Below are 25092 nucleotides of genomic sequence, written 5' to 3'. Positions count from 1 at the left end.
TAAATTAAAAACATCGATTCTGCATGCATTCTGTAAGCTGCTGGCCTTCATGAAACATCTCTGCAGAGACACCTCGCTCTGGCACACAGGGGTAGCACTGTGCCTCCTGAATTTCACAGAGAAGCGGAAACCACTTCACACACACAGAAACGTCTGTTCACTTTCCAGGTTTCACTGCGGTTGAATAGGCTGTGAGACCGTAGGGGGTTGGGTGATCCTAGGGAGTCAAACAGCTGAAACTCCTGTTTAAGTACATATCTCAGGGGTACAAGGCTGACGTCTCATGCGGGTAACGGCAGCTGCATCTCTCCTGATGTCTAATCATTGCATCTACGCTGTGTTTCTGTATCCAGCATGCATCCCAGAGGCAGACGGAGCAGAAGTGGAGGAGAAACACTTATGCTTCCAACTTGTCGCTCACCCCCTGCTCCAAACAGGTGCGGCATTATTAAACCTCTCAGCGGGTTTCAGGGCCCCAGCCAATCTCCACGGCTGATTGGCCATCCCGCACATCATCTCATCATCTTATCCAAATGCAGCTGGTCATTTCTGGAGAGAATAACAGTTTTGAGTTCTGGATAGTGGATACTTGTGGGTGTTAAGGTAACCTCACACACTGAACCCAGCAGCAAATGTTAGCTGGTTAAACTGTTATTGTGGTCTTTGCAGTACCGCCACACACATATCAAATATGTCATCTATGTTCAGTTGTGGTGTACAGCTCACAAAAAACTAGGTCACGCTAAGACCAGGTTAGCTGCCTAATGAAAACCTTATGCAACTGGAAATGGGTTGCGGCTGGCATGATAAAGAGGGGTGGATTGCTATTTGCCAGGTATGCTCTGTCAAAACAGAGCTGGAGCCCAAGGGCTTTAAGGGAAGTCTGTCTTGCATGTCCCTGGTAAATAAACTTTGCTCACAATCATTTACAAATACCAAGAGAATGTGGAAGCTTCTGCGTTCTCCCGTGTTGACTCTGCTCTCTCTATAACGCGACCCCAGTTCTACCAGTGAAGGCAGGTGTCTGTGTTGACATTTCAAGCAGTTGGAACCCGTCCCAGGGTGGAGAGCATTTCTTTTGCTAAACAGGGAGGCTCTTTGCAGTTCCTCTGCACCTTGAAACTGCCCGAGCACGCCGGAGCCCGCTGATGCAGACAGGGTATAAATCTCTGATAAGATCCAGGTCGGTGGACGGGGAATTAAACAAAGACACGAAGCGGCACTCCAAACAACCAAATGGAACCGTGCGGTAAAAACAAACAGTCCAATACGCTTCCATTTCATGCTGTGCAGCAGCGTGTTGCTGTAACAGACACCACTGCTCCATTTTAACTGTGCTGACAAAAAAAAAGACACAGAAAACTGCTCTCTGCAAAACTATCATGCAGTTACTAGTTAATTAGTTGTTGTGCAATTAGCTGTCTTGTCTGGTCGGAGGTTAATAAAACAGTTTTTCAAAAAATTTGGCAAAAACAAGTATTTTCAGTATGTAAAAAGGAAATCCGGGGAAAGTGCACAGCTGGATGCAGCTAGAGCGCATAATGTCAACAGTCAAGGCATGGCTGAGTTCATGTCTTAGAGCTGCTCCTGCTGCCTTTTAAATACAATAACACTAAACATAGTAAGGGTAAGAAACATAAGCACATGTACAGCTATCATTGGGGTGCTGTCTCCAAAATGTTGCTCATGCCCAACATGTTGCATTGTCACTTACGTCATCTCCCTGTTGATGACTCAAAATTCCAAGTTCCTATAGTACATTGGTTATACAGGAATATGTTTTTTCCATGAAAAAGTCTCTTCACTAAGCGCAGCGCTGCCCACCAGCGGATTCCGTTTTTTGTTCCAGCTCAGGTCCTTAGCACTTACAGTAAGTGGAGCCGCTGATTGAATGGTCTTTACAATGGCCTGTTGTTCAGGGTGTAAATCAGATGGTAGCTGAAAAACATTTAGGGCTGTGTTTCTCCGGGATTAGGAGTGGGCACCAGCGCCACACACAAGTTGTTCAGATACTTCTGATCTTCCAAATGTGTGGGCTGTTAACATTTTACCACTGAGTCACAGCAGATACTCTGGGTTGATAAAGATGTGAAGGGCCCTGGACCTGGCGCCGGGCTTTAGCCTCAGCTCCTTGAGCTTCAGAATGTGTTCATACTTTTAACACTGAGGGAACACATTTCTCACGCATTCACAGTGAACGAAGGTGGTACTCACATTTCTTGCGTGATCAGCAATTTGAATGTTGTGCAAAAGACATTAGCGTAACAGGAAACTGTTATCCTAGTGTCAGCAGTACAACATCATGCCTCTTACGTAACATGTGAAACTGTAAAGATTTACATTTATTGGCAAAATGCCATGAACAGCAACTCACTTTTTTCAACTATTAATCAGCTAGGATGCTCCACGAGTGACATTACCACCACAGATCATGCTGTCTAGGAGAAGACTGTTTGCCCGATTCTACTGAGGGATCACAGACCCAATGGCAGATAAGACCAAGGCTTTCATTTAGGGGGAAAGACTCGGGGCCTAACTTACATTTAATAAAGCATGTGACTCCGAGGTTTTGGGCCACAGGTGTGTACCGGCCATGCACTACATCTTAAAAAAACTCAAATCATTAGCTTTTAGATTTCATTTTTTCAGGAGGGGCCAGGGGTCACTTTTTTCCAAATTCAGATGACTGCAAAGAAGGCTTCCTCATGTTGATGTTTGAAGTAAGTAAATAAATGAAACACAAGCTTGTTCATCGCTGGTCTTGTTCAGGAAGAGATGCACATTCACATTGTTTGCTGTTAAACAAGACCTTCATTTGTTGACCTACTGCCCTGCCTAACCGAACATCACTTTGCATGGAACTGATACTGCTGGAATGCCTACAGCATTAGCGCAACTTGAGCAAGCAGACGAAACCACGGCTTTGCCTTTTCACCACATCAGTGGATCTTTTTTGCATATCAAGGGTTGGCCCTACTGAATCTACGGTGATTTCACATCCGACGTCATCAGTGCTGGAGCTGACAGATCTCACCAAAACATGGGTTTCTGCACCAAAACGATAATTTCATTACATTACTGTCATTTAGCAGATTGTCTTATCCAGAGCAACTTTCATAGCTTGCAGTTGTCCATTTATACATCTGGACTACGAGTCTTCTCTTTTGCTCACGGCCCTAGGGTCCCATTCAGCAGAGGAAGCCATAGCTACATTCAGCAGACACTTCATTTTCTTAAACCACACTTAAGTCACGTTTACGTTTCTGTTAATGCTTATGTTATGCTCATTCTGGCCTGGCTTGCATAAAAAATAGGAACCAGAGTGAAAATCGGCAGAATCATAGATCAACGAAAGTTGTGTTTCATTGTGATGATTAAGAAGGAACGTGAGTAGCCATTTGAAAGCTAGCACACGGAAACAATTGATAAGCACACTGTGTTATCACAAAAAATTGTAACCAGAGTTATAATTTAACAGGCTGTCACAGCCTTAGCAAGAAAGCAAAGCTGTGGAATTTTCCCTAGTATCGGCATCAGAGTTTCTGTTCAGCAAATGAATGATGTAAGTAATGATTCTGACAAATTCCGCTCAACCAGCTCTCAGAGGGACTGCTGACCTGTCCTTGATGAGTAATGAGCAGATGATTTCACACCAGTTCTTGGGGGGGGGGGGGGGGGGGGGGCACAGACGGGCGCACTGAGGGACAGGCTCAGTGCCGCAGATGTGTCCTCGACACCTCCGGGTCCTCACTCTTCAGGCGCGTCGACGCCTCTGACACACGCTTGGTCATCTCTGATTCCGCGGCCCCAGCGTCTGTTTCCTTTCGTTCCCTGACTGAGCGGCTGGGATGGAAAGCAGAGTCCGCCAGACCCCCCTCCAGCTCCCCACCACACCCCCTCCTCCAGAACCCCGCCACACCTCCTCCGGACCCCCTCCCGCCCATCGCCAGACCCTCGCCAGACCCCCGCCGGGTCACTGGCATCTCATGTTCCCCGCCGCTTTGCTAATCCTTCTGTGCGAGAATTTCATTGGTTACTGGGAGAGCAGCAGCAATGATGCGAGAACATCTTCAGTACGAGGCAAGATGACAAGACTTCCAAGCTAACGCTGCACTCACGGTATCTGCTCAGACACGTATAGCCATTTCTAATGATGTAATGTAACAAATATACCTTTAGTCACCTGCTAGAGAAACAAACTGTGTTCACATTTCACTGAAGAAAAAACAGTGATGATACTACAGGAGAGATCAGGTCTATCAAAACCAGCTGAGGAAAAACTGCACTCAAATCCCTCATCCTTAAGTGACATGCTGATATTCTCCATTTTCTATATAACACATTAAATAAATAGGGCAAAGACACACAAATTGGCTGGTGCATATAAATGCTGTTTTCAGTCTCACATTGCCAAGGGCAGTGCTATCCTCGGAGACTAATGACAGCACTTGTAGGCCTATGTTTATGTTGTGGTTGAGATTCTTAATGTGCTCTTGTGAGTGCAGGCATAAACATCTTGTTGCCATAAATGAAATCACTGAGAAACTGTGTCAGTGAGTAAAGAGAGGGACAGGAACACCTGCCAACCGTACAGACAGCAAGACAAAGGAGATCCGAGGGGAAGACCGCAGACTGCAGAGATGAAGCCGTAACACTGCCATAATTACTACCAATATTACCATAACACAGCCACATCCTCAACACATTTGATTCTTATTCAAAGGACTCCGGGCTAAATCTGTCACGACGAGAAACAAATTACGATGCATCTTAGGGGGACACACCTAAAACAGTTTTTTTCCTTACCACTGCAGACGTATACTGCTACATCAAATCTTATCTTTACTATAGCAGAAAGACACTGCCAAAGCAACCCAGCTTATTGGACAGGATGTTGTTGAGGAGTTGTGTCACAGACTGTGGGGACGCCACATGTCACAGAAAACTGCCTCAGTGTGTAAACACACTCCTGCCCAGCTAAAGCCAAGATAGACCACAGCACTGATCTGGAACCAAGTATTTACTTACAATCCTATTGATACACACTTGTCAGGCATTTGCAAAGGTACAGAGGTATAAAGTATTTTTTTTCTTTATACTGTAAGAAATAATGGAAATGCCCATCGTGGAAAAGCTGGGGCAAAATGAAGACTGTTCTATACTGCGGTGACAAATTTTAAATGTGCTACATTCCCCAAACAAGCTTTCTGCTATTGTAATTGTGGCCCACAAATGATGATTTTTAATGTTCTAATGCTTGTATTACAGAAGCCCACCTAAAGCAAACACCTTCACTTCATGCACGCCGGATATTCTAGTCCAACTTCATTTCTGATGCTACTACTGTTTCCACCCCAGTGCAAAACCATTCAGCTTACAACAGAAGATGGGCCTAAAGTCCATATGCCCCCTGGGCCACTGGAGGACATTTCCCTGTTCACACATATACAGTATTACGCCTGCATTTTGAGACTAGCAAGAACAAAACACTATAAGTCTCCTCTACAACAATTCCTGTCACAGCACATTCTAATGTGTAATTAAAATAACTGGTACTATGAAAGTATGACAATACATAAAAGGAGAATGCCACTGTACTCAGCTAAAAATCAAACCATGACATCATAATCAAATTCACTGCTCTACCATGAGCCCTGTCTATCCATCTACACCAGTCAAAGATGATTACATGCAAGTCTATCAAAACCACACCTCCTCGCTATTAGCTATTTTTTCAACTTGTATTAAAAAAGCTCATCAATTAAGCTGAATGAAAGGCTAAATATTTAGATGGTAACCACTGACAGCACAGGGAGAAATCCAGCCGCTCCAGTAGGTGCCAGCCGGTCTGATCTGGTGGCATTCCTCAGAACAACTTTACCGCACAAAAGTCCTAAGTAGGGCATTTCTGAAAAGCAGAGCTTGTTGAATCTGCTCATCCGGAGACACTGAGCCACGTGTGTGTGTGTGTGTGTGTGTAACAGAGAGAGTAACATAGAGGGGGATGGTCCATTCCTTCACCTCCCATCAGTTAAGGGGACAGAAATAAAAGTACAATCCCGGCACGAATCAAAAATCTCTCCTGACCAGCGCTCAAGGTTTCAGTGCAAAGCACGATCCGCACATTTTAGAAAATCACAGCAGTGTTCCTGGGTGGCTGACATGTTTATAGTCGAAATAAGAGGAATTACAAAGTTCATTGTTGAAAATATCAATCAATGCCACAGTTACACAGGCTGTACAACATGTACAAAACAGCAGCAAAAGCCCCTATAGCTCACGGACATAAATGTACAGCCATGAACAACTTAGACAGAGCCTTACTGTAAGTTCACGCAATCCCTTAGAAGTTCAGATGTAGCCTAAAAATGACACACATTCAGCAATCAGGAATAATAGCGAGCTGGTGTTTTATTATGCCAGGTACTACGCTTTAGAGATCTACACACTGTCCATTTTACTTTCTGGAGAACGGTGTCACAGTATTGGTGCCCTTTTCCCTTTGGTATTAATCCTTCTCAGAAAGATGCTTAGTATTACTGACCTCAGCCAGTCCAGTGCTGGTATCAGGCAGTGCAGTAATTCGCACTGCCAGCATGCTTAGTTTACTCCAACCTCTTAATTTACTAAACCTTTGCGACAAAACGAGCTTTGAAGGCAAAGTCTGGCATAGGATTACAATAATTATCACTCTCCAGACTTGGATCTCATTTACACCTTTGTATGGCCTACATACAGAGCAGGGACCTCCATAAAAGGGAAGCTTTGCTGCCACTTCTCGAACCCCCCCCCCCCCGCCTCCACCCTCGCCCCAAATGCAGAAGGAGGACAGAGCTCACAGAAAAGCCCGTATGCACCTCAGGGGACACTGAGGGGTATGAAACTTCTGATGATACCTTGTGATATGTGGTAGAACCAGCAACTTCAACTCTTCTTTCAATGGAACTTTCGTAAGGGGGAACAGGTCTGTCAGGCTGGCAGCCCTAGAACTTTTTAGGCCAAAATGCGAACTGGAAGCAATGCATTCGAGCCTTCTTTGGTCCAGGAGTCTTCTGAATAGCCTTGATAAATATTAGGATAAGCTGCTGCATCCAGATTGCGTTGCTACAAACACAGCATCAGGGTTGTTTGCATTAAAATTACGGAGCTGATAAAAATCAAGTCAGCAGACACTGGGAGAGGGAGAGGGAGACAGTTAAAAAGGTTTTGAATAAATAGTCTAAGATCCTCAGCATACCATCAAAACACCTGCCACAGTCTAATGTCTACCCAGGCATAAAAACATGCACCCACACGAACACCAGCACATTGTGCAGGCAGGGAGTTAAAGGAAAGCTGGTTCATCAAGGAGCCTCCATGACAACATATAATTACAACATATAATTAACATTCTTCTTTATACACATCAACTTCTTGAGGCATATCCACAGGGTAGGGCAAGGGACAGGTAGCTGAGTCGGTTATAGGCCCTGAACATAAAATGCAAAAGCAGCCCACCATTTTCAACTTTGCCAAACCAGCTAGAAAGGCCCCAAGTACTGCTGAGCATGTTCCATGGAAACAAGATGTAGGCCACCGTTTCGCCAGACTGACTTGGCCTCGTACCACACACAGAGGCATACACAAAAAGCCACTGCACTGCAGAAAGCCTTGAACAGGAGGATTTGTGAAAACCAAAATCTTTACTAATTTAAATCTGGGCTGGTAACTCCCCATCAGTGGAATTCCCATTAGTGAGTTACCCAGGAACTACAGGCTCAGCTCCACAACAGCACCCCCCCCCCCCCCCAACAGGTGGGGTGAGGCGTACCATGAAGACATCTGCTATGCCTTTAACAGTAACAGAATAGAATACAATTTTAATACTGGCAGAATTCATCCTACTTTAATGTCGTCCCTCATAAATACCTACTTAGCCAGACTTGAGATATTAAAACACTTCAACACCCCATCTTTCAAACAAGCCAAATTCAGGCACTGGTATTATGATGTACAATCTACTCCTCAACTCCTGGACACAAAACTGTAAATATTGAGCAGTTTGCAACAGCAGGCTGTTTGGTCACTAAGCCATGGAACCGCAATGGAATTAACAGTAGTAGACACACAAACACAGGGACAGAAGAAATACAGGCTTAAGTTATTTCTACACAGCTATGTTTAAGTAAATCGCTACAGGTCGATTCTGACAGCAGCGAAACTACACACTGCCCACTCTCAGAGCTCATCTTGTGAATGCATCTTAGGCAGAGGACTTGGGGAAAATGAGAGTGAATGGCAAATCTAACATTTAGGGTTAGGCAAAGCTATTCTCAGTCCTTTTATATAAAATACATGCCCCTCCCCCTAAAACAAGTCTTACATACTTTAAAACAGATCACAACTAATTTGGATCATCATAAATAAAAAAAAATGGATTTCTGGATAAATCTGGAAGAATCTCAAAGAATATCTGACAATCTGGACTCCTCCACAAGTAGCAATGAGACTTATGGCCCTCACACTTCTCCTGCTAGAGGTTTAGGCTTACCAAAAATGATCTCATGCTCTCAATACTTTCACACAGTTAACCGTATCCACAACATGTAGCTAAGGAGAACCGTTTAACGTGGTAACTGATACGTATTATTTATGTTTACACGGTTACTTAATATCTGCAGTTGAAAAATCACTGTTGAGTCAGACTCCCTTTAAAATCAACACCATCACCCTGCCACACACACACACACACACACACACACACACACACACACACACACACATACTCGCCCTCATCAACTTTATCTCAGCAACAGAGGGGAAACTCTACTCCTTAATTAGGGTCTAGAGACTGGGCAGCCGATCAGCGCACCCCAGCCGTTTCCAGCCAAGAGCAGAGCTGTGGTCTCTTCAGGGGAGCCTGGCTGTCCAGCGCTGGAGAAGCCCAAGAAGGTTTCCCTCAGATGATGGGACAGGCGGATGGAGGGGCCAGGCCCGGATGGAGGACCACTCTCGCTCTCCCCACACGCTCCGTCCCCCCGGCCAAACTGAGCTCTCTAACGCCCACTTCCCCACACTGCCCGCCCTCTTCTGTCTCATTTCGTTTGCAAACTTCCTGATTCTCTAGATTAGATATTTACATACTACCATTGTAAAAACCTGGGCGTTACATAAGCTGCTGAGCGTGCGTGCGTGTGTGTGTGTGTTAGTAGCGCAGACTTCCACTCTGAACCATTCCACTTCACTGCCTGCACAATTATCATTTCCTCTCCACATCCCATCTGCATGTGCGGCACATTTACAGAGGCCCAGCTGCAGTGCAACGATCTCCAGGCCCTTCTGCCCGCGGTGAAGACGTCACCCCACGAAAATATGCGCTCCTGCCCTTATCTTGAGCATACAGAAAATCTAAACCGAGGTGACGTCAGAACCGCAAACCGCTGCAGCAAATTGTTCTCAGCTATCTTTAACTCTGAGTGGTGTTCTGAATGGGAGATTCATCTCAAGAGCCAACTTGACACGAGGTCAGATGTTGTTTCATTCCATGTCTGGGCTCCAATTCAAACCAAAGCCGTTAAGCATTCTGAACGCATGCACCATGACGGGCCTGCGGCTTTCAAGTCGATCTGTTTGAAGCGCAGTCATTCTAAGCACTTTAGATCTACTCAGGGAACTCGAGAGCGAGAGGCCTTTAAAGCAATTGTAAGAGAAAGGCCTACCTTCAGAGCAACTTGAGCTATACCTATAACACGTCAACCGTGCGTATGGGAAACTCGGTATCAAGACAGAGGACAAATAATACATGTCACAGCCCTAAGATCAACATTGTTCAGGCGCAATCTACTGAGGCTCTCAAACAAATGGGTTGGCACTTAACGTCTGCGCTTTCTTTAGAGGGAAGGAAGGGAAATGGGGGGGGGGGGGGGGGGGGGGGGGGGGGGGGGGGGGGGGGGGGGGGGGGGGGGGGGGGGGGGGGGGGGGTGGGGGGGGGGGGGGGGGGGGGGGGGGGGGGGGGGGGGGGGGGGGGGGGGGGGGGGGGGGGGGGGGGGGGGGGGGGCGGGGGGGGGGGGGGGGGGGTGGGGGCTATGTCACCCTCCTCACCCAACTGTGCACAGCACACTTCTCACCAACAAGGAAGCAAACATGCCTCTGTTTCCACACACTGACACACCCTACAAAAACATATATGTTCTGAACGCCCTTATATAATTAATACAAAAAGTTCAGAAAGACTTTCTATGCTGAGTTTAAAGCCACAGCACACAGCTCTTCTTAGTTCCTTCAAGACTTCTTTTAAAGCTTTAAAGACTTTATAATATGGAAAGATCTAACACTGTCACAAGTTATGCAATAACACAAACACTTCTTTCTTTTCTTTCTACATTCAAACACTGCAAGCAGACCACTGAGGCGGGGGGGGCTAGATACAGATCAAATACTGACACTTCCCCTTTCATGACACTATCACATCTTTGTAGCTGGGTCCTTGAAACTAGAACTACGGCTGCAATCATGGCCTCCAGTCCAGCAGACCACTCTTTTTATCCAGTAATCTACCGCACTCTTATATCACTGGTGGCGGGATTAGTGCAAGTCTTCCTTTCAACCACCTCATTCGCTATCAAGATCAGCAAGCCCACGCCGGCAAAATGCCTCCACCCGAACTGCAGTAAAATGCCAATGAATCAACACAGCTCACTGTCTCTGATGCATTCTGCAATGATGTAAATATGATGGGGCCCACTGGGACGGTCCGCCCTAAAACACGTCAATTGCTACGCATGCAAATACTACCTCCACCTGTGCAAGCCCGCCGCTCTGGAATGACATGTAACTCGTACACGGAACAAAGCTTATTATTTCCTCACTAAGCTGGTGCTTCACAGCAGAGCCTTACACCATACAACACAATGTCCACCTGCAGAGGGTATGTTGGAGGAGAACAGCGGTAACCACAGCAAATCCACGCAAATACGTTTTGTTTGTTTTTAGTTGCACTTTTAGCTCCATCGCCACGCCCGCCCAGAGGGAATCAGTACCGTTACCTCCACGCAGTGTTCTCTTTCCACGCAAAAAGTAGTGCTTTAAAGTTCGCTCAGGTCTCTCAGTGGAGGCAGAGGTTAGCTAAGAAATGGACTCACAACCTGATGTTCAATGAGCATGGTAGTTATCTTCTGCTTTTTGAACAAAGAAGGCTGCTTGCCTCACTGTGGAACGCTCAAAGGCCTTTACGGATTATAACTGAAACCCCTCACGATTTTACTACAAGTCTGCCAACCCCAACCCGCCACTGCATTCTCAGCCATAACCATTAAAGGCACATCAATGGGACAACAAGTTTACTTCTCTTTGCCCTTATTTTCAGTAGAGACTAAATGTTACACTACAATATCCCATGTCTGTAGAATCTGGTCTCAAAGTTCTCATTTAACCGTGTGTGCTACCAGCACATGACTACATGGTTCCTTTGAAGTTTCTTCAGGGCATTTCCTAGAAATGTTAAGTAGCAAGGCTCGTAACTGAAAGGTTGCTGGTTCGACCCCCCCCTCCCGTGTCCAAGGTACTTAACCCAGAAATTACCTCAGTAAATATCATGGATACAGTTTATACATGGATAACATGTATAAACTGTAATCTGGATAAGAGCATCTGTCTCTGACCGGCTGGAAAGATCGCAGGCCGGGTGAATCCACTCCAAACCGAGTGACACCGCCGCTTTCGCCGCCGAATGGACGCGATAACTCCCGGCATTGCCGTCATCTCGCGGAGCACAGTTCTTAATGGAGAATGCATACCTCAACTATTCTCGGCACTGCTGGATTTAGAGCCGCCTTGCAGTCTCTAAATACAGGGCTGGCACGTAAGAGCCCTGGCACAAAAAGTCGTCAATGTTTGCCGGCTGAAGTATGCAATGTAGATTTTTCAAACTATACAAGCAGGTCGAGTTCTCACATCGCATTTTGGCGCAGGTATAGCGAAAATCCAGGCAAGGAGCATGGGCGCAGCGCAGATGGGTAGATTAGCGTTGCAAGGCTTTCTTCTCCCAATTACTCACCCGACAGCTCGCTTTCGGCTTGCTGCGTCTCCGTCTGGGGTTGGCCCGGCTTCTCCGCCCGACTCTCCCCCAAGAGGCATAAGCATACAATCCATAGGGTCACCAGTTTGCCGAAATCCATAGTGTGCGTTACTTTAATACAAAAACATGGAGAATCAAAGTAAGTCTTCACGTGTCCACACCTTTTCCCCTCACACTACATCACCTGGACCGAGGGCAAATCAGTTTCTGGGTCTAGGATAATACGTAACGTTAGAGTTAAATGTGGTTTCAGTGGAAGATAAATGGCGTTGTTGTCATTTTCCAACTGCTTAGCTGGCCAACTAGCCCATGCATCCTCCTATTTACTTTTCTCTTTAGCTAGCCGTCGACTGGACAATATCAGTGCCTGTGGCAACCATGCAATGTCTCGTCAAGATGAGTTTGAAAATTCATGAAAACTACCTTGATTTTGTAAGGTATTTTAACCTAAGAAAGAGCACGTATTTCGGCCTGTAAAGAGCATCCCCATCATAACATACCTCGCCGGTGAGCGATTTGTGTATGTAACTCCTTTGGCTCGATATGCGAATCAATGATTAGTCCTATCAGTAAGGTTAGCTGTAAGATAGCCAGCTATGTCATTCTTGATCGTGGTGATGGAAAACCTTGCTAGCTAACGTTAGTTAGTATTACAATTGGCATTACAATTACAGCTCTCTTGCTAGACATTTCTGTCGAATATATAACGTTAACGTTACCTATGGCAGAATGACCGACACTGACAGCGGGTTAGAAATCAGTGGCACGCTGACATTAGCTATCACTAGTTAGCTAACTTAACGCTAACGTTACATCATATCACATTTGTTTACTGCAGCTGACAGGTAGTTAACGTTAGCGGAGGTACTATCTAGCTAACTTGCTGTTTGGTTAACTTGGATAACCAGCTAGTTTGACAAAAAAAAAAACAAAGAACCACAATGGACAGCCATGTGCAAAAAAAATAATTAATTAAAAATAACAAAGGAATTCGGCTACCTTTTAGCTTTCTTGCATGGGATGCTCCTTTTCCTGTCAAGCTTTTTCACTGATCGATTGACTTGGCTGGGGTTAATCAGAGACACGTATTCCTGTCAGCCCGACTCCTGAGAGAACCCCGTCTGTACTCCATTTGAAAAACTAATACTGAGCTAGTTGTGTTACTACCAAGATTTTAAGGCGACTCCTCCAGTAGACGGCCGGCTGGCTAGCTAGCCAGCTACAGCGGCGCTCTGTGTCCTCATGTGCGAATCGCCGCAGTAGTCCGCGGAAACGGGGCCAGTTACTGGGCTTCTTTGTAGCTGAGAGCGAATCGCTATTCACCACCGGCGACTAAATCGGTCAGATATTAGCCAGCAAGCTAGCGAGCTATTCGAGCTCGTTTATGGAAAATACAAACGCTAGCTAGCTAGCAAATTACTAGTATCTCGGACTTTGCAGTTCAAGAGAAATGAGCAAAAAAAAAAGAATCACTCGAAAACCCCACAGCATAAACCGTCCTCTAGGTTGCTAGACTGACGACTAACGCCTTTCACTTCATGCTTCGCTCGGTTTCCCTGTTGTAAGTCAGCTAGCTTGCTAGCTAACTCCTGCAGCCAGGGCGCTCCTCCGTTGCAGCTCCTCGATGTCTGTGCGCCAGGCAACCGCAGAGCGCCCGTGTCACCTTGTTGCCTTGCAGCGCCGCCTACCGAACGGGAGGAATATTTAAACGAGGTTGTGCCGAGGATTGTGCGTATCGACAAGAGAAGCCATACATTACCGGCGTGTATGGGGCCCCGACGCAGCCTCCTCTAAAATGAATTGAATTGAATTGAATTGAATTAACACGTGGAGTGAATGGACCTCATCCTTGAGCCATCAGGAAGATGTAAAAAAAAGTAAAAAAAAAAAAAAAAAAAAAAGTAGAAAAGCGCCAAATAGCCTAAACGATAACAAAGACAATGCTGTCCTTGATTATCATGATTGTGGAACCTACTTCCTATAGCAGCTTAACGTGTCTTAATTTTCAGATAGCTAGCTGGAATTATGTACGCGAAAATCCTGGCATAACTCTTCTTTTTTATATATGTTATTCAATTTTTGTTAGTTTAATGTGTCTGAACCCCAAGCCATATTGCGCTTGCTACAGGCAATTGCAAGACATCAGGAAAATGTTCAATCAGTAGCCTAAGCTTCAGTGTAAAGCATGTACTAAGGACTGTTTAACCTACTGTTAGTCAAGAAAGACATTCTACATTGAATAACACATTGTTTCAAAATAGCCTGTGTTCACAGCGCATAGTATGAAAACTGGTACTCAATAGAATCGTTTAGATCACATGAAGCTGTCCCCATCAGTTGGTCTTTACGATGAAGGCATTTGATGTATTTTATTTTTCAGTTAGGCCTAGTGTTTTAATCTAATATATCCTTTTTGTGATATTAGAGCCTTTAACTTACCTTTTAACATGTTTCATATCAATTATTTACAGAACAACTCTTGTTCTCACTTTCCACTGTGTGGTAGCCTATAGCTCTACGTGTATGTGTATTATATATTTTTGGATTTCTAGAACAGATTAATAAAATTCCATTGTTAAAGGGGACTGTGTAAGAGATGTCCTTTTGCAGCATATGTATATTTTACTTTACATTGTATTTTACTGTGTAAAGACACTTGGTTTATTCATTTTTCATAAGGTGGGACTGCAGCACATAGAACTGGGCTGCGGCAAGTTGAACAGAATAGGGCACCGCATCCTTTGATAAGGACAGCAGAAAAAACACCTAAAACAATCTAAATAAAGAAAACATGCGGTGGACTCATAAGCTAATTGTCTTTATTATAAGTCTGTGCTGAACCTAAATTCTGTTTCATCCCCGCGTGGGCCAACGAGATGTTATAAATGAGGATCAGCGCACCCATCCTATGTGACGCCTCGTGCTACGCAAATGAGTCTCAAAAGAGGCGCAAGTGTGCCATCTTCAGGAATTGTAACTGCAGATCTCCAGCTCGATATACTGTATGTATTCTCGATTATGTAGTTCAGTTATGACACATTTTAAAATCATTGCAAATTAACTGAGGTCGAACCTTCTGACTTCGACAGGAAAACTACAATGGAGGTAGTTCTAAGAAATACATTAATGTCAAACCTGACGCAGTACGGTATTTAGTATTAGTATCAAGTGTTTAATATTAAGTCGGTGTTTTAGATTAAGTGCGCAAGACATGATTATCATGGCAAATGTAGCCATGTGTCAAACAATGCATTTCTTCCTGCTGCGGTCTGATCTGTTTTCTGTTTGTGCCGTCAGGTAGGCTACAACCAAATGCAACAGATTTAACGCACCATTTCAGCGGTGAAGAATCTATCTTCTATCAAAAAATTCTACCAAATGTAAGGGGGAAAAATCTCTCTAAAGCTCATTTCCACCGTTCGCACTACAATATATAATAGGTGCCAGAACCATGTTTTCTACAATGAGATACCAACCAAGATGGGCAACACACTGTACATCCCTAACTTGAAACAAAAAGCATCCTTTCTCGAGCCTTTCCGTGATTTCCACTACCCCCTGATGATTAAACTATCCAGTGGATGCCGTGGATAACTCTCCATCGCCAATGATGAATAAAGTGAATGCCTTCCAAAGAAAACCACGGCCACATCGTTGCTTGGTAGCCTATTATTGAGACGTACTTCACGAGTAGTCCGATGGTGTTTTAATTGGCACTGACTGGCAACACAGTCAGACGTCTGAAATTATTTGAAAGCGTATAATAACTAAACCAGAAATGGCACAATAGGCTGACTCAACTGATAATTCGGTCATGATCTTATATTGTTCATGTTAGGCACACTGTTGAGTGAAAAAAACAACAATAGGGAGCCATTTCTGTAAAGTGGGCGGTCGGTATAAAACCGCACGAAGCCATCCAAATGAGTCACTTTGCCAGCTCTGGAATGATCGCGGTCTGTCAGGATTGTCTGTCATCTTTTAGCAGAGGGAGAACTGCAGTTGATTTTAAATACCTCTTCAGTGTCAAACGACTGCCACTGTCTGAAAAGTTTAGTCAAAATTAAAACATACATGCGCGCACACACAAACGAACTCTTTTACGCACTATAAGGCTGTACTTGATATTTAGCCGAGGTCATCAGATGATAGCGAATTGACCCCTGCTTGTAATTTCTGAGCGGATGGCCCACATGCAGAAAGAATGTTAAGAATTTTGAACTTGAGTTTTAATTAATGTACATTAGGCTATGTAGGCTATTTATTGGGAGTGGACGCGCTTATTTTTTATTTAGCCTAGTTTTTTTTTCATAAACCGCAGAAGCAAATTCTCCCATACGTTTCGTTTTGGTAACAGCCATAGTCACAGGCAGTTTACTACTTCGCAGATAAACTTCCTCATACAGCAGTAACTTTTTTGTATCCGACTTCCTCTCTTAGCATTACATTCACTTCCTTCGCAGAGTGCAACTCCTCCTGGCTCACTGTTCCGAGACATTTGAGAGATCCTTTTGCCCGTGGTCTGACAGAGAGAACTTGCCTGGTCCTTGGAACAAGATTATGTTTGGTGAGCATATTTTCTGTATTACTTTCTCCGAAAAACAAAACAGTGGTTTGATGGCAGTTTCACAATTGGCTGACCATTAAATTAGACTATCATTTCAATTATGCGTGTATTTGATACTTATTTAGCGAGCGAATTCCGGATCTGTTTCTGCTGTTTCGTACTGAAGCTGGTCGGATTTTAACGGTTTTCTGCGGCATCCGCCTTGAGCCGTAATTTATAGCTGAAGGGGAAAACAGCTCGGCGATCAACATTAGAATGCCAGACGTACCAGTATTTGACTATAGGCGCAGCACAGCGGAGAGTTAACTCTACAGTGAATGTGTCTTGAGTAATTCAACGGAAGTGTCTAACTGTCAGCGGGGAATATAGTTTTAAATTTCGTTTCAGAAACTAGGCTGAGGTGCCACTCCCAAAATCGGCATAATGTTCATCTCTTGCATATTTTGACGTATCCTTACCGGTGACACAAGAATTGATATAGACTTTATATATGAATATCTCTATGGGTGAAATCGTACATGCCTAAGATAGCCTACTAATAAGCAACTACACGTTCTATTTATCCGTAAAACATATATTGTCTCTACGCATTTTAAAATGATTCTTGATTTAGCTGTCTAAATGTAAAGGTCAGAAAAATCAGATTTTTATCACTGTTTGTGTTTTAAAAAATTTCAGAGAATGGTCTCTTCCGGAGACATGAGTATAGCATCAAGTGCGTACGGTTTGAATGGAAAAACATCTGTGTGCTCTTCGTGTTGTGCGTCTGGATCGGTTTCTCATGTATGGGAAGACGTATTCAGCCAAGATGCATGTTATGGAGTCGAGAGCTGTGTGCTGGACCAAACTGACTGGTTTCTCATTCCGATTTTCAGAGTGATCTGACCAATTTTACTGTCACACCTTTACCTTTACGGAAAGTAATTTATGTTTTTACGTACATATTTGACAGACTGTATAAAAGCAGGCATATACACACTGATAGTGTAATTTGACTTATTAAGAGAGACGATCCAGGACACTATAGTTTCAGAGATTCAGTTGATTCAAGTCTTTCAATTGAATGTTTTGAAGTTTTTAAAGTGATTAATAAACTACTGTGGAACAAGAGGACATATGGGGAAACATGTTCAGACAAAAATCACACCGACAATGGTAAGTTTTTTTTCCTTTATAAAGGAATTGAATTGCTTACCAGGGTTTATAGTGGAAGCATATTGCCCTTCAAGACCTGTCATGACACAACGCCACAAACTCTTGAGGCTTTAGGCAGAATGACGAGCCTAGGTGGGTCGCGGGGCCTGTTCTTGTCACTCACCTTCTTATGTTGTACATCTGGTGAGGGGGAGACGATTGGTGCTTTGTCCGAACTTTTGCCTGTGTCATCTACATTCGTAGACTGCTGTATCTGCGGACAGCGCAGGGGTCTTCATTGAGGAATGGGATTCATACAAATATGGCAGGGGCTTGGCTACGTTCGTGTTCGAGTTCGTTTTACAGCTTGGGGTTTAAATATTACAGGATAAGGGCTGCGCGTTCTATCGATTTGTTCTTTTGGCGCTTGCCTCGGCTTGAGTGGTATGCTCTCCGAGCTTGCTCATGCGTCTGAGTAACCTCCCTGCCGCTATATTTCCATTTCCTCTACGTTGCTGTGACACAGCGTTGCCTCCCGTAAACACGGCGGGAACATCACAGTAAGTGTTGGCGAGCGAAGGTGTTAGTTCAGTTGGTCACATTTAAACTGTTGCACGGCTGATTTCTCTGCAAGGCCGTGGGTTCCCGCCCCCATCATTCTGTGCCCCCAGAAACCGTCACACAGTGCTTAAGGTGAGGGTGGATTTGCAATGAAATCGGGGCGCTCACTATGAATATTCAACAGCGCCATGAAAAGTAAATAGTATATTTTTCATGCTGAGAACACAGGTGATAACATTTCTACCATTGTTTTGTATCGTTAATTAGCATAGTTATAGAAGATATTGCGTGAAGCCGGTACTCAGATAGATGTCCGAACTGTAGGGGCAAGACGTAGGCCTACACACCCTTTATGCATGATATTTGATGTGGAGCTATGAAATCATCTTCAGATGTGTGTATTTGTGCACTTTTGTACACTTTTGTCCAGTGTAAGAACCACAAACATAATTTTTTTAGCTGTTTTGATATGCACACAAAACATGTATTTGTTGCTTTGTAGGTCTGTAACATGTCTTTAGGCTTGGTTTAGTCATTAATCATTAATCAGTCTACCAAATGTACTGTATTTTACTAAAAGGAAAATATTAAGAAAAGTAAGGTAAGACAGCATTTTTATTCAGGAAAATACAGTGGAATAATGGCTATTGCACAAAACCAAAAAAAGTCTTCTGTTTTGTCAATCAGTGGGTATTGATAGACATTCCTTGCATTTCTGAATACGGGCACAGAGCACAGCTATTTAGCTGAAGGGAACAGACAGTTAAGACTATACTAGTAAGTACTGTTTTAGTTTAGACAGCTGTAGATCTGACAACCACCAAGCTGCGTAGTAGTGGGGTTTTAAAAAGGCATCCAGGGGCCTTTAGCCAGGAGAGCTGAAATTTTTGAAAGCGGTGCCATCCAGGCCTCAAGTTTTCACTGTCACTCAGGTTTCATTTCAGTCATTCACTTCTGTGGTTACTGAAAAAAATGGAAAACATCTGTAACGCTCAGGCTTTGGCATAACGGTGCTCACACATCTGAGAAGCTAGAGAGCTCACAGCAGCAGCCATTCAGACAAGTCCTGTGTCTTCCTCACACACATACTGCCAATACTCTGTGGTTTTGTTTTCACTAGCTAGAAGTCTGTCATTGTGACTACAATGTAGAAATGCAACTGTTTGTTTGTTTGCTTGTTTTTTTTTTATTTTTTTATTTTTGGCAAACCCCCTGCACTGTCTCACTGAAAATTTACAGTGTAAAAGGGGCGTAAAATTGATTGCTTTGTAAATTACCATAGATATCATAAGGGCGTGTGCCAAACAAATAGAGATTGTAGTGTGGAATCATGTGTTCCTCCTGCCCCTCCACCCCCACAGTCCTTCTCTAATCCACTAACCCCATGCAGCTGCAGCATTGATGAGTGGCAGCTAAGGGCTTTGTGCAAGGGAAAGAATGATGTTATACTTCTGCTTTTCCACAGTTTGAGAAAGAAAAGAAATGGTTAGGTGTCTTTTCACTTCTCCAAAGAGCTGGCACTCTTTTTTTTTTTCCTCGCCAAAATAGTCATTTGCCTTCTAAGTTTAGTACGACTTATGAGTGACGGCAGTTGCCTTCATGAGATTGAGCTGGGCTTTATGGGGTTTGAATTAAAAAGATCCTGGAAATTTGGGAGGGATCCTGAGCGCATGAGTCTGCGGCACGGAGTGACTGCACTCCAGACTGAAGCATGCTCACCTCTCGGGCTTTGAAACAACAGGTTAGCGAGGCTGGAGGGTGTTGCGGTTTTTGGTTCGATTTAACAGGAGGCGCAGATGTTGTTAATGAAACGCCCACCGAACACGGGAAGAGGCTGGAGCTCTGGGGCTCTGAGACACCACACAGTGAGCGATGAGCTTCCCAGCACCAGGCCCGGCGAACCTTTGAACCGTGATGCAGCCTCGGTGACATAGTCGACTACGCCCATACAGGGTTTTTAGTTTCAGGACTTGGAGTTTTCCCCTCTCCCAGGAGATTGGGCTGAGCTGCGCTCGTTCTTACTCTACGAGTCAAACATCTGCACTGCAGAGAGGACTGGGAAGAGTCTAGCGTTCCTCCCTCATCATGAATTAGCTGCTCTGAGAGTGTGTAAATCCCTCCACCCACTTACTGGAGCGACAAACCCATGGAGGGCCTGGTCCCTTCAGTGATGGAAAATCATGAATAAGTATTTTGGCTGTATTTTACAATTACAACACAGGGATTTCTCCCGTTACATAAGAGTAACAAACAAAATGTCATCGCAGTAAATCCCAAGCTTTTCTTAAAATGGTGTCTGAGTACAATTAATTTTGAAAAGACAGATGTAGACACAGTGTGCAGATATAAATTAAGCAGAAAGATTAAACAAGAAGTGAAAGTTACTCAGAAAGCAGTATACCCTTCAGAGCCCATGCATGGTGTAGCTGCATAACCACGTATAACCACCTCTGAAGTTAACAAGCTTTTATGGGACAGACATGGAATACCTAAAGGCTAAACACACTGAAAGGATTCCCCTCCCCATGCTGTGAATAGCAGCTTAAAATTTTTCCTGGAGTGGTGAACTAAGAAATCCTTTATACTGTACAGGAAAACATCTGACGGCAGACTTGTGTCCTCTGTCACCTTTAGCTGAAGGTCACCTCATATGTACATCCAAGAATTCACACACGCTTTAGTCACTTCCAAGTCACCAGATAGGTTTTCTTTTTCATCTCTGTTATGCTTAATTGGCGAGTCTCTGTGGATTGTTTCATTGAAATACTTTTTAAGTTTCATATTAACCTGTGGCTGAATTTGGATGACCTTTGCATTACAATAGTCAATGATACTTGTGACTCAAGAGGTGACATTGTCAGCCAAACAGACAATATTACAGTGTGTCTCCAAAAATTCAAAGACAGTTTCATGCCTCTGTGCAAGCTGGTGGGCTGTTGTGCATACTTCCCTACCCAGTGCAATCTCTTGAAGAAATAAGACTGAGAGTAAGCGTCAGCTCAGTCTACAGTAGATCTACGGTTTACAGCTATAACACTTATTATGGGATCGAGCTTTTAATTTACCAAGTTTGGAATGAACAGACTAATTCAAGCAGATATTACTGGGTGTCTGTAATGGGTCTATATTGTCAGCAAAATAATCAGAGAAAGTGAGAGAAAGAGACAGTATCTGCTGTAGTACAGAGAACTGCACACACTTCCATGCAGAACCTAGAAAGTGTGGAAATGGGCTTCATGTGACTATTGTTTTGGCCTCAAGAGGCTTCCTCATGGTTTTCTTACTCAGGACAGGCCATTACTACAGTGGAATATGGGCCTGTAATTCAGACACACATTGTATACTTCACAGATTTTTGGTCCACTTCTTATCAGTCTAGCTCTGTTGAGATTTCTTAGTTGCAAATGAAATAAATGGAATCTTTTTTTCTTTTCAGAGAGGAGGTGTGTGCCAAACTAATTTCACTACAAATGATTTCACAATTTCAGCACTCAACTTATCACAGTCAAACTGGGTCTAATTGCAGTGCGGTTTGTACTTACCTGCCTGACTTTGAGTGAGCAATACAACCTAGTGTTAAACACAGCGCATTTCGGTAGTTTAAATGTCAAACTCACAGTGTCAGTTTGGAAGAGAAAAATGTGAAGATAAAAGTGCATTATGGGCAGAATTGAATGGAGACACCTTCAACATACACATCATGTTAAATTTGGTTTAGGTATGGAGTACAGTATATTGGAATGCGTTAACATTAGGGTTAATTACAGGAATAAAGATAGATATGATCTCAAATATTGGTATGTAATATTGGGGTTTCTGGAAGCTTACCAGATAACTTCTGTATTGCACAGATGCCAAAATAACAATGCAGCATGTATCATCTTGAGAAATGCAAGATTCACGAAATGTTACAGCTCAATTTGTTAAAAAAAAAAAGATTTCCAAAATCATAACTCCCCGTGTCATGAATTTCTAGCTCTTGTAACTTCTCCGTCTCCCTTGGTAACATGAACTGAAATGTCACGGCATTGTGTTTCTGCTGAGTTTGAAGCGGATTTGCGGTACCAAACAAAGGTCTAGGATAACATCTCTCTTTTGTTTAGACATCTTCCTGTTTCTCGGTTCGTTGTGTCTGCTTGATTTACCTTAACAAAAACAAAGCGGTTCCAGTTTTGTTTTTGTTTTGTGCCGGGTGCAACCTTCTACGTACCGCTGCATAATAATGTTCCATTCACACAATTACGAACTGAAGGATTTTAGCCATACGGCTTTAGAAGTGGTAAGAGTACCAGCGTCATTACTGCTGTTGTTTTTCAAGGGTGACTCACTCACTATTTGTTGTAAAATGCAAGCCGTGTAATTGGCCTTGACTGTGAGTTATTAAACAAATAACAGCACGTAAAGCCTCTGTCGTTGTGTTCCAGGTTGCTGAGGCGGTGAAGAGGCCAGAATGCAAAGCATAAAGTGCGTGGTAGTGGGGGATGGTGCCGTGGGGAAGACCTGCCTCCTGATCTCCTACACCACCAACGCCTTCCCCAAAGAGTACATCCCCACCGTCTTCGACAACTACAGCGCCCAGGTGACCGTTGACGGCAGGACAGTTAGCCTAAACCTGTGGGACACGGCCGGCCAGGAAGAGTATGACCGCCTGCGCACCCTCTCCTACCCGCAGACCAACGTCTTCGTCATCTGCTTCTCCATAGCCAGCCCGCCCTCCTACGAGAACGTCAAGCACAAGTGGCACCCGGAGGTCACCCACCACTGCCCCAATGTGCCCATCCTGCTGGTGGGCACCAAGAAGGACCTGCGCAACGACTCGGAGGTGCTGAAGAAGCTCAAAGAGCAGAACCAGACCACCATCACCCAGCAGCAGGGGTCGGCGCTGGCGCGGCACATCCATGCCATCAAGTACCTGGAGTGCTCCGCCCTCAACCAGGATGGCATCAAGGAGGTGTTCGCCGATGCGGTCCGCGCTTTTCTAAACCCGCAGCCCACTGATAGAAAGAAACCCTGCGTGCTTTTGTAGGAAGAGACTGTTAATACAATAATAGAATAAATTTTTTTAAATAGCAGTGTAATTAAATTTATATAAAACCACAGAGGGATTTCCTTTTTTTTTTTTTTATATGGCAGTGCTCTTCATACAATTATGGGCCAGTTGGCGTGAAGAGGAATTTTGTTCCCTTTTTTTTTTTTTTAATTCGGTCAAGGTCAATACAGGGGGCGAGAAGGTGAGAAGGCTAATCGGCTGCGAAGATGCCAGAGAGTTTCGGGAACTTGAATCCATCCTACAGTGTGATGTGAAGTGAGGTCACTGGTCTTCTGAGAAATCCCGGAACCCAGAAGCAAATCTTTTCCCCTTTGTTCGTTGAATCTATGCATTCATCTGCTGCCTCTTTTGTATTATCGCTTTACTCTTGCATTCTTACTTAAAGGTGCTTACACACTTCAGCCATTTTGAGTACTGAGATGGAAGACTGTGCCTTGCGCTGCAAAACTCACCCCTCCTAGTGTGAAGATGAAGAACATTTCTGTCATGCTTTTCAATCTGACTTTAGCAGGGCTCTGATTCTCAGCTGGGAGGGCTCTCCACTCTTGCCTTTGCAGGCTAACGCTATCATCAAGTCCAAATAGAAGTGCCTGGCCTCATCATCGCTGTTGACTAATTTAAAGGGAAGTGTAACGTTAACGAGGTTGACCCAAATCACTACCTGGTCGTGGTGCTGTGACCCTCTGACATTCATCACATAGCTGTCCTGTGCTCCAGCTGCCTCTGGCCGATAGAAGGGAAGTGTTTCCAAATCTCTCGCAGGCAGCTTCCTTCCTAAGTGAAGTCGGGCAAAGTTTCCAATGTCCCGCCTTAGCTGTAGGTCATGAATACCTGAGGCCAGCCAGAGGTGCTTGCAGCCTTTTGGCCAACCCCACATACCACAGCATGTCCAGCCTGAGCCCAGGCAAATGAAGCAGTAGGTGTGTTTATCCTGTGTAAAAAAAAAAAACATAGCAAGAGGGTATTCCATTCTCCCATGCTTTCTGCTAGCTAGGCTGCCGTCATGGTTTTGTTTGGATATCAGCTGCCACACTCTGTTGTAATAAAGTGGCACATATTCAGTTAAGGCAGGTCAGTGAAGACTAGGCTGGGAAGGCCCATCTGTGAAGACATGGTTTTGAACGTGGATTCAGGCACACATCAGTTATCCCCATGTAGCTGTATAAGCAGGATGCATCACTTTTATTTACGCAGCTCATAGATTCAGTCATTTTCACTGAAAACAGATACATCTTAATCTTAGTTTGACATAGCTTTTCCACACCCCTTCATTTGTTTAATCTGAACAAAAATGTGCACATATTGTCATTAATTCCAATTTTGATCAGGGTTTGCCAGGGGTCGAATTATAATTATTTCTGCTTTCCATAGATCCTGCACTACTGTTTGCAAACACAGGGGTCAGATGTGTATCTGATCAGTCCTGATAGGTGGGAAGTGTTGCCTCCTACAGCCATATCTTACATCATCTGGGTGGAGCCAGTTCCACTTCACAGATTCCAGATTCCTCTTCTGATTTAGGGAAACCCTAAATGCTCCCTTACCTTTTCCCAAGCTTAGACACTGTTGAAGTTCATCTGAAAGACTTGTTTGTACAATTATAAAAATGGATGCTACTTATCATTTAAGTGTGAATTGTTTTAAATGGAATTTGCAAACAGATAAATAGAACAGTAAAGAAATGCACAGGCAAATAAAATGCATGAATAAAATATGAATTTTTAT

General features: G+C 44.1%; 2 protein-coding genes across 5 annotated transcripts in view; one reads left to right on the top strand and one right to left on the bottom strand.

The window, feature by feature from the left end:
• LOC118782740 (stromal interaction molecule 1-like) overlaps positions 1-13643 on the bottom strand; it is a 46291-nt gene extending 32648 nt beyond the window's left edge. For 2 of the 4 annotated variants that reach the window (XM_036536270.1, XM_036536267.1), the window contains exons 1-2: positions 13055-13643; positions 12035-12166 (exon numbers count right to left, since the gene is read on the bottom strand). In XM_036536270.1, the coding sequence (XP_036392163.1) occupies positions 12035-12155 (121 nt within the window). In that variant the 5' untranslated portion in view covers positions 12156-12166; positions 13055-13643. Of the gene's footprint in view, positions 1-12034; positions 12167-13054 lie in introns of those variants that run through there. The other 2 variants (XM_036536269.1, XM_036536268.1) reach the window with 2 other exon arrangements.
• Positions 13644-16526: 2883 nt separating this feature from the next.
• LOC118782739 (rho-related GTP-binding protein RhoG-like) lies at positions 16527-25051 on the top strand. Its single transcript, XM_036536266.1, has 2 exons — positions 16527-16622; positions 22742-25051. Exon 2 carries the CDS (start codon positions 22768-22770, stop codon positions 23341-23343), a length of 576 nt encoding a protein of 191 aa, XP_036392159.1. The 5' UTR covers positions 16527-16622; positions 22742-22767; the 3' UTR covers positions 23344-25051.
• The last annotated feature ends 41 nt before the right edge of the window (positions 25052-25092 follow it).

The sequence above is a fragment of the Megalops cyprinoides genome, chromosome 9 (genome assembly GCF_013368585.1).
Source record: "Megalops cyprinoides isolate fMegCyp1 chromosome 9, fMegCyp1.pri, whole genome shotgun sequence".
Taxonomy (NCBI): Eukaryota; Metazoa; Chordata; class Actinopteri; order Elopiformes; family Megalopidae; genus Megalops; species Megalops cyprinoides.
Note: the sequence above shows the minus strand (reverse complement) of the source record. Positions and strands in the feature narration are given on the sequence as shown.

Coding starts and splice junctions, on each gene's coding strand:
- LOC118782739 (XM_036536266.1), top strand. CDS start 22,768: ATGCAAAGCATAAAGTGCGTGGTAGTGGGGGATGGTGCCGTGGGGAAG.